The sequence below is a fragment of the Ailuropoda melanoleuca genome, chromosome X, assembly GCF_002007445.2.
Source record: "Ailuropoda melanoleuca isolate Jingjing chromosome X, ASM200744v2, whole genome shotgun sequence".
NCBI classification, from domain to species: domain Eukaryota; kingdom Metazoa; phylum Chordata; class Mammalia; order Carnivora; family Ursidae; genus Ailuropoda; species Ailuropoda melanoleuca.
In genome coordinates this window covers 58,225,755-58,235,502 of record NC_048238.1, presented here as the reverse complement: position 1 = coordinate 58,235,502, position 9,748 = coordinate 58,225,755, and the positions used below count along the sequence as shown (strand labels likewise).

General features: G+C 34.7%; 1 protein-coding gene across 9 annotated transcripts in view; it reads right to left on the bottom strand.

Annotated features, from left to right (window-relative positions):
• Nucleotides 1-622: 622 nt before the first annotated feature.
• The window catches only part of GPR174 (G protein-coupled receptor 174), a 68,470-nt gene continuing 59,344 nt past the window's right edge, over nt 623-9,748 (bottom strand). For 4 of the 9 annotated variants that reach the window (XM_034649089.1, XM_034649088.1, XM_034649090.1 and 1 more), the window contains one exon: nt 4,642-9,120. In XM_034649089.1, coding sequence (XP_034504980.1) covers nt 7,586-8,602 — 1,017 coding nt within the window. In that variant the 5' untranslated portion in view covers nt 8,603-9,120 and the 3' untranslated portion in view covers nt 4,642-7,585. Of the gene's footprint in view, nt 1,798-4,641; nt 9,121-9,748 lie in introns of those variants that run through there. The other 5 variants (XM_034649092.1, XM_034649091.1, XR_004622334.1 and 2 more) reach the window with 4 other exon arrangements.

The window sequence follows — 9,748 nt, the reverse complement described above, 5'->3', positions numbered from 1 at the left end:
CTTATTATTTCTCCTTTTTCATCTCTAATTTTATTTATTTGAGTCATCTGCCTTTTTTCTCCCATTGCTAAAGTTTTGTCAATTTTGCTTATCTTTTTGAAAATCCTGTTCTTCTTTTCATTGATCCTTTTTTCCCCTAGTCTCTATTTCATTTACTTCCACTCTAATCTTCTTTCTTTCCCTTAAATGTGGCCTTAATTTGCTTTTTCCCCTAACTCCTCAAAACATAAAGTTAGGTTGATTATTTGTCATCTTGTTTATTTCCTAATATATACATTTACCACTATTAACTTCCTTTTCAGAACTGCTTTTGTGCCATCCTATAGGTTTTGGTAAGTTGTGTTTCTATTTTCATTTGTTTCTAAATATTTTTTGATTTCCATTTTGATTTCTTTTTTGATCTGTTGGTTGTTCAGGAGTATGTAGTTTAGTGTCCATATATTTGCAGATTTTCTGGCATTCCTAGTTTTGATTTCTAGTTTTGAACCATTGTTGTCAAAAAAGATACTTTGTATGATTTCAATCTCTTATACATTTGCTAAGATTTGTTCTGTCTTATCATATGATCTATCCCTGACAGTGCTCTTTGTACACTTGAAAATGTGTATTCCTCTTTTTTTAGGTGGAATATTTTACACATGTCCATTAGGTCCATTTTGTATAATATATATTTCAAGTCCATTATTTCCTTGTTGATTTTCTGTCTATGTTATTGTACCCATTATTAAGAGTGAAATGTGGAAGTCCCCTACTCTTATTGTATTATTTTCTATTTCTTATTTTGGATTTGTTAGCATTTGCTTAATAGATTAAGGTACTCCAATGTTGGGTGTATATATATTTATGATGGCCATAACTTTTTGATGCATTGATCTTTTTATCATTATATAATGATCTTCCTTATCTTTTGTTACTTTTTTAGCTCAAAATCTATTTTGTCTGAAGTAGCTACTCTTTTGGTTTCCACTTTTATGGCATAACTATTTACATCCCTTCACTTTGAGTTTATATGTGACCTTATATCTGAAGTTGGCCATTTTTAGGCAGCATATAGTTGATTTTTTAAAAAATCTACCGAACCATTGTGTGCCTTTTGATTGGCAAATTCAATCCCTTTATATTTAGAGTAATTATTGAAATATAGGACTTACTAGTGCCATCTTACTTTTGGTTGTTTTGTATTTCCACTGTTTCTTTTTCCTTTTATCTCTGTGTATTTTTGTAAATTGGTTAATTTCCACAGTGATATTCTGTTTCCCCTTTGTCTTTGTGGGTCTACTCTGGGTTTCTGCTTTGTAGTTGCCTTTTACATTATTTAAAATATCTAAAAATAAAACAGTCCATTTTGGACTGATAAAAACTTACCTTTGAATGTCTATAAAATTTCCATTCTTTTAGTCTTCTCTTTTATATTATTGATGTTACAATTTACTTCTTTTATGTTATGCACTTGTTAACAATGTATTGTAGTTATAGTTACTTTAATTATTTTTTCCTTTGACTTTTATACTGTAGTTAAGGTGCTAACACACCATCCTAATATAGAGTTACAGTTTTCTAAGTCTGTCTATTTTTCACCTTTACCAGTGTGTCATGTACTTTCATATGTTTTCCTGTCAGTGATTAGTGTCTTCATTTCAGCCTGAAGAACTTTTAACACTTCTTTTAAGGCAGATCTAGTGATGATGAACTCTCTCTGCATTTGTTTGTCTGAGAAAACTTTTATTTCTCCTTCATATAAGAAGGATACCATTGCAGGATAAAGTCTCCGTCACACTTCTGCAGTAGAAGGCTCATCTAAGGAAAACAGAGTCAGGTTATTAGACTTTTTTATCTTAGTTGGGACCTGTTCACATTGATCAAAAGGAAATTCTTATATTTGTTTGAATTTAGTGTTTGATGTTATTACTGAAAACATCTAAAATCATTTATCTTTAACCCCTTTTGATCATATATTGAATAGTTAATTTAAACAGTACTATAACTTATTTAAAATTTAAAGATGGAATTATATAATGTATGAAGTGTACTTTAATGTAATATGAGGTAAGGAAAATAGGTACAGGCATAGAAAAAGATTAGCCATGTGTTGATGTTGATGGAAGCTGAATAATGGGTACATGGGGGTTCATTATATTAATTGCTCCTCTTTTGAATATATTTGAACTGTTCCATAGTTACCCACAGACTTATATGTATCTAAGTAAAAAAAGTTTCTCATTTAGTGACATAGGGCAGTACTGTGATTTCATACCATTTTTAACCCAGTGCTAAATATTTCACCTTATGCGAGCATGGTGAGAGTCTTATGATAAGGCTACTTCCTTCATGCTTTCATTCCTTGAGACCAATACTTGGACCATTAGTGTTTCAAGCTGGGTTTGTTTATTTATTTATTTTCTTATTATTACATTAGCATTTTAAAAATATGAATGATACTTGTAATTGTACAGGTTGTGGATATTCAATATTCCTTAGAAAATGTCGAGAAAAAAATATTTCCATTATGCCCAGAATCAAACTTTGAAGAGCAAAAGATCCTAGGTTTTCCTCTGAACATTGCTTTTGAAGCCCTTGCAAAAAGAAAATACTGGGATCAGTGTGATAGGTCTAATGATAGTTCCCCCTTCCAAGGAACAGTTGCTCTATTATTCTTTGAAGAGATCTAAGAAGGCAAAGGAAAGGCATCAAATAAGAACTATGCCTATGGAGGAATCAGCAGTAGGAGTTAGATAAATAAAACTTAGTCAACAAACAATAGAACAAGAAATGTGGTCTTGACAAAATCAAATAAGTGAGAAAGTTCTATTGAGGAAATGGTTAACGAAATTCAAGAAAGTTACAGTACACTGCTTTGTTTCTCAAACATGCATTACATCCTCTATATCTGAGGAATAAGAGGTTAAAAGAGCTACATTTACTGGGGAGTTTATCTCTCACTCCTTTCCCCCAAAATATGGTGTGAAGGCAGTGAAGTTACTTCTGGTCTGGCTTTAGGAAGACACAGAAAATGTGTATATGTGATTTGAGGGTATTGGAAGCATGGGCCAGATCCCATATTTATATCTCATTATTTTCATGTCTACCAAAACATCAGAGATTTCTCTAGGAAAGCTTTTACCACTTCTTAGGAAAATATTTCTGCAATAGCCAAAATGTGTAATTCCTTTTTTTTTTCTTTTCCTTTTTCTTTTATTTTTTTTTAATTTTTAAGGTTTATTTTTTAAATTCTGGTTAGTGTAATACTGGTTTCAAGAGTGGAATTTAGTGATTCATCACTTATATAATACCCCGTGTTCATCACAAGTTCCCTCCTTAATATTCATCACTAATTTAGCTCATCCCCTGCTCCTCTCCCATCCAGCAACCCTCAGTTTGTTCAAAATATGTAATTCTTAACAACGTGGTTATTACAGAAGATACCTGAGCCATACCAAAGCACTAGAGATATAGTCAAGATAAAGAAGGAGTTGCTAAAGTGGAAGAAAGAGAAATAAGATGAGAAGAGGGCCAGAGATAATTGTACTGTCTTTGTATTTTTTGTTTGTTTTAAGATCTGTTTTTGGAAGAGTAGAGGGGGACAGTGGAAAATTGTGGGTTTTTGTTTTGTTTTGTTTTCCTGGCAAACTACAAAACAAATCAGACTATCAGGTCTTAACAAACTTTAAGAATAGAGAGAAAACATTCACTCTGTCACTTTATCTCCTTTTCTGCCCATAAACTATATTCTAGAAAATATAGGTATTATCATTCAAATAAACTTGGTCAACAAGTAAGTGTGAGGAATAATCTTAGTAGGGTATGGATACTAAAGAGTCTACCTGAGGGAGAAGTGGATGGCAGGGGGTGGAGTAAGATGGGGGAAGTTCTTCATCTTTCTATTTGAGAATAGAATAGACCTCTCCAGGGAGAGAAAGGAAGAGTGAAGCTTCATGGGATTTATCTATGTGTGTGAGAATACTGAAAAGAATGCTCAAGTGTATCATTTTCTGAAAAAGTCATTAAATATACCTTGACTTCCAGAAGCAGAAAATATGTAATTACAGAGACCATCTTTATTATTAAAATGCAAATTGTAAGTTACAGATGAAAATAAATTCCAAGTGCAACATTTTCACAGTGTCTTGGAAGTAAAAACAGAAAGATTATATAAAAATGAAGTTGCATGAGAGACTATGGACTGTGAGAAACAAACTGAGGTCTTTAGAGGGGAGGGGGGTGGGGGAATGGGATAGACTGGTGATGGGTAGTAAGGAGGGCGCGTATTGCATGGTGCACTGGGTGTTATACGCAACTAATGAATCATCCAACTTTACATCAAAAACCAGGGATGTACTGTATGGTGACTAACATAATATAATAAAAAAACATTAAAATAAAAAAATGAAGTTGCACAAAAGTTCCACTTATGTACTCTTTCAGATAAAGTTAGCTTGATCTATTGTTCCTAGGGCAGATGGTTCCTTTTTTATGGAATTACAGGTTAATAGAATTAGCTGCTTACCTGAGTGACAATGAAAACATATAAACCTTTTGAATATAATAATAATAATAATAATAACATGGAAATCACCCCATATTCAAATCTCTGTTTTTGGAATAATTTGTGTATGTTTTAAAATCAGAACTCAAAAAACTTTATGCAGGAAATGTGAGTTTATTTATCTTGAATTGTATATTGCTATAGTTGAGGGTGTTTACTTTTGCAATGTTGATTTCATTGAACCCAGAGAATGATAAGTGGGAGATTCAGAAAGATTTTCCAAGTAAAAGAGAAGCTCAGAGAGGAGACTGCTATCCAGATGGCAGCTGCAGTAGCATATCCTTCTTACTACTAAAAACAATGCTTTTCTCCTGGAAATAAAGTCCAGAGTTGGAAGGGGAAGTGTCAAAAAGAAAAAGGAAACAAGCAGAGATCTGAGAAGCTGATATATTGTGATACAGATAGATGATGATAGATACATACATACATACACACACGCTTACATACATAGAGGATATATTTCTTAGAATTATGGTAAGCAAAATAGGTGACCACTTACTATATGTGATTTGAAAGACACTGCTGTAAAATCCACTTTCTTAAAAAAATCTTCCTCTCCAGTTTTCTTCAGTGTCTTTCATCCTTCCATTAAAAGTAAGGGATTGACAGTTTGAATTACGGTTTACCCCTAAAACTTGAATTCAGATATCCCTGGGCAAGTTAATATTAAGCTAACATTAGTCACTAGCACCTTAGCATGAATAAACTGATCAGATCACTGACTAGAAGGACAAGGGAATAGGACAGAAGGAAAAACATATCAATGGGGAAGGGGGTAAATAAAGTAAATTACAACACTTAATACGAACCTATATGGGCAGACCTGGGGAGAAGTGTTGGTCCTAGCTACACAGTATAAGAATACAGGACACTTATGCTCTCCCCTAATGATGTAAATGATCTGCGAGGGCTTCTGGACCACCTAATAAGTGGGCTCTAACCCCCTCAAACGTTCCTCTAAGAAATTCATTAATGTCCTAGAAATATTTTTCTCCTTTTTAGAAAAAAATAGATATGTTTAAAGTTACATTAATATGTTAATAAAATTAAATCTCTGGTATCCCAAAATGACCCTAAAAAGTGTAATCCATGCTAATCTAAAAAATAGTAAGCAAATATAGTGTAGACAAGACTCTTCCATTATAAGTACCCACAAAATTATTACTTGTGATCCCATTACAATGCTAAATTGTATTCAAACACAACTCACTTTAAAGCAAACAGACTAGACATAGTTACAGTTAATCTTTTTAAAACACAATTTAACACTCATTTATAACTCATATAACACATCAAAATATGTACCTTACAATGAATAATAAGGAGACAAACACACCATTGCTAGCAGCACAAAGTCTGTTTTCTAATAGGGTATTACTTTAATAACAAAGTACAAGCAAAATCAATACTTGTCTAGAGAAAACATTAGAAAATTTTCCATTCCTCTCAGATATTAGAATTGATTTTGATCTCCCAGTTCCCCCCAATCATATCGGTATTATAACTGTGTGCCTAAACAACCCCTTTCCTGTGAAAATATGATGTAGCCCTTGGTTGATTTCCATATTCCTTCCAGGTGAGAAGAAACATGTGTCTTCATTATACAGCACACAGATTTTTAAGTAGATCATTGTTTTAAATTAGAGGTTTTTGTTAAAACATGTTTCAAAGTACTGTAACATTTTAGACCTCAGATTTAATGACTCATATATTGGGTCTGCTACCTGCATACTAGTACCAAACAGGTAGCAGGTAAATAACTGTAAGGGGAGTTCAGTGCTGCCAAAATTAACTTTTTTTGCAGCTTTTTTTCTCCAAAAAAGGTGAAAGAATCTCCTTCCATAGCTGCTGGGAGGTAGGCTGTGCAGTACTCACAATAGTATGACTGAGACAAAGCTGGACCAGAAAAATTTCTGAAGACTCGAATCCACATGCCTGGCTGCCTTCAGTTCATGAGGGTGGCTTGACAGTCGCCACTTAAAGTAAGAAATACAACGTGGTGAGGCTTTTAAGAGGTGTACGCATCCCTTCATCTTTTTGTTCTGGCCTAAGCTTACTAATTAATTAGTGCACTACTTCTTTCATAGGTTCAAAAAGTGCAGTAACCTGTCAGAGATATTCAGTGTTACTCTAGAAGCATGGTGGAAACTCCCTCTATTAGGCAGGTCCATACATTTCAATATGTATTCTTTGGAAATAGTTTAAGAGACCCAGAACTGTGATTGTCACTTATCTGCCATCTCCTGCACCTATAGAGGCAATGTAGGTCACATTGTATGTACTTTGGCCAGCTATCTGACCTGGGTGGATTCAATATGACATCTTACATAATCATAGAGGTTACTGTACGTAAATTTGTTTCTTGTTCTGATTTTAAACATACCAGAGGCTTGAATTCAGATTTTCATTTTATGAATAAGTGTGACAGATGATATTTCATATTGACACTTAAATGAAGAAAATAGTTATTTGAGTCTTCAAACCCTAGAGTATAATCATACATGGGAGATAAAAATGGTCCCGTGTTTATACCACTTTGTTTTCACAGAATAACATATTGTCAATTCCAGTTAAAATACACCCAAAATAGAGTATTTGAATATAAACTGTGATTACTAGTATAAATAGACAACTGCATTGTCTCTAAATACAGAGACTCAGTGTCCATTGCAGCAAAACTAAGTGCTTATGATGAGCCCAAGCTAATAGTCTCTCTGTGTTTTGGATTCACATAAAACTGATGACTCTAATTGAGTGCATATATATATAGAATGTCACTGAAGTTTTACAGTTTAAATCCTGACTTAATAACAAATTATTACATGGACGTGTCAACAACAGTGATGGTGGAATACAGTGCTTTAAACAAGTTCTGTTATAAAGATGTGAATTCCTCATATAGGTAAGATAGAGCATAAATGAAAAGCTGTGAGCGCTTCCTGTAATTACTTTCCAGTGGCTTGAGGTATTACAAATATGTTCTGATATACTTGCATTTCAGACCACAATGAGGTTTTGTTTTAATTTAGCATAATTCAGTTGTCAGAGTAAAGTTGTATGGTTGTTTACAAAGGATTTTGCATGGAGTTGGATGCTGTCTTGCCTTGAAAGTCGTCTTCTGAACTCATTAGTGGTGAAGTAGTATATGACTGGGTCAAGACAAGAATTCAGACTAGCAAGACAGAGGGCAACAGAATGAAATATTAGAATCACCCTTCTGGCTAGGCAGCTTTGAATTTTGTTGGACTTGACCAGGAAATCTAAAGGAAAACTGAAGTGATAAGGTGCAAAGCAAATTAGGAATACTCCTGCACAGGTTAGAATCATCTTCAAGGCTTTCTTTTTCTCCCCAAGGTCTTGGGCCACAGGATATTTATCATGCAGTGATAAAACTGTCTTCCAGGTACAATATAGGACAATCAGAAGAGGAGTGACAAACCCAATCAACTCGCCAATGGTCATCATGGCAACAGAGTGGGCCAGGTTGACATTCCTGGTAGGAAGATCCACAAAGCATTTGGTTCTGTTGCCTGAGGTGTCATCACTGGTTCTGAGGAGAGGAAAGGGCAGACAGGCAAGGCAGATGATCAACCAGCCAGCAAGGCTGATGTATAGGTCATATTTCTGTTTGCAGTCATGGAAGCGAAAGGGGTACATGAGAAAACAAAATCGTCGCACACTTATGCAGACCAAGAAGTAGATGCTTGCATACATGTTGACATACTTCAGGTAGAAACAGAACATGCAGAGACCAGGCCCAAATGGCCAGTCATAATTCAAGTAGTAAAAGATCCTCAGTGGAAGGGAGAGAACTTGTAGTAAGTCAGCAATGGCTAAGTTTATCATGAATATCACAGCCCGTTTGGTTTCCTTCATATAGCCATAAAATACCCATAAGGCTAATATGTTCCCTATGAGACCTGGCACAAGAATTACAGTATATGTCACTGCATAGATAAAATATCGAAAATCTGTCTTATTTCCATCTGGCCCAGCACATGTGTCATCAGCAGGCATGTTTCTTTCCAGAGCAGCTGTCTTTGCCAAATGGTGGTTCATAACACAAATTCACAATTAACTGCCACTCTTTCTAAAGGACTTATTATCAATGGGTTGGAGAGAGTGAGTATAAAATTGCCTCCTTTTTACTGCATTGGTCTGAGCCTCTACACATAATCTGGGGTTTTTCAAAGAACTATTTACGTATTTGCTTTGGATTTTTTTTTATAGTAATTACACTGAAGTCTAGTGTGCAAGCACAGATAACAAGCTGTTATAATTTTCCCTCTTGTTTACTGTTATAAGGCCCTCTGGGACATCATGACAGTTGATTATCTCCCATTTAGATCATGAATGTGCCACATAGAAGCTCCTCAAATTTCCATATGATGATAGCCATCTCTTTACAGGTGTTTGACAGGCTGTTTTTTCTTACGTTTGCCTTACATAGAAGAAAGGTTTGCTTTAGTACTCAGTAAGTCCGCAGTTCTTCAGAGGTGATTAACTTGGATAGATCAGCTTTCTGAGGCTTTTTCAGTTATGTGTTGAAAGCTAAAAAATGGGAAACAAAGGCAGAGCTGCAAGTAAGAAAAAAACACAAATAAGCCAATTATTGTCTGGCACTTCTTGCAAAAAAAGAAAAAGACTATGTATACAAAAATCTATTCATTTGAAGGAAAATTCTGATGTACATGAGGGTGACAAGCCAGTTTCTATAAATTACTTTAGAATCACAGGAAAGTATAGCTAGAAGTAACCTGAAAGGTAATATAATCTGTGACTGTGAACCAACTTTGAGAGCTTGTTAGAAATGCCGAAGACTCTCAGGCCCCACCTGGGACCTGCTGAATCAGTCTGCAGTTTAACAAGAGCCACAGGTGATTTTTATGCATAATTAATGTTTGAGAGGCTCTGATTTAGACCACTGATTCATAAACCGCATTATCAGGCTCATCTGATGGAGTTAAAAAAAATTCAACTTTCTATAGCTTTCCTGGTGTCTCCTCCAGAGATTCTGATTCAGTATATAATGGCTCAAATTTGTATTTTTAAAAACTTCCCACATGATTCAGATATAGTCAACTGAGCATTTTTCCTTGAACCATCATTATAGGGGCCACTGACTTGGTCCAAATCCTTCTCAGATGTCTGAAAACAAGTGGGTAACCAGCCTCTCTTTAAATACTTCATTTACATGGGTCATTT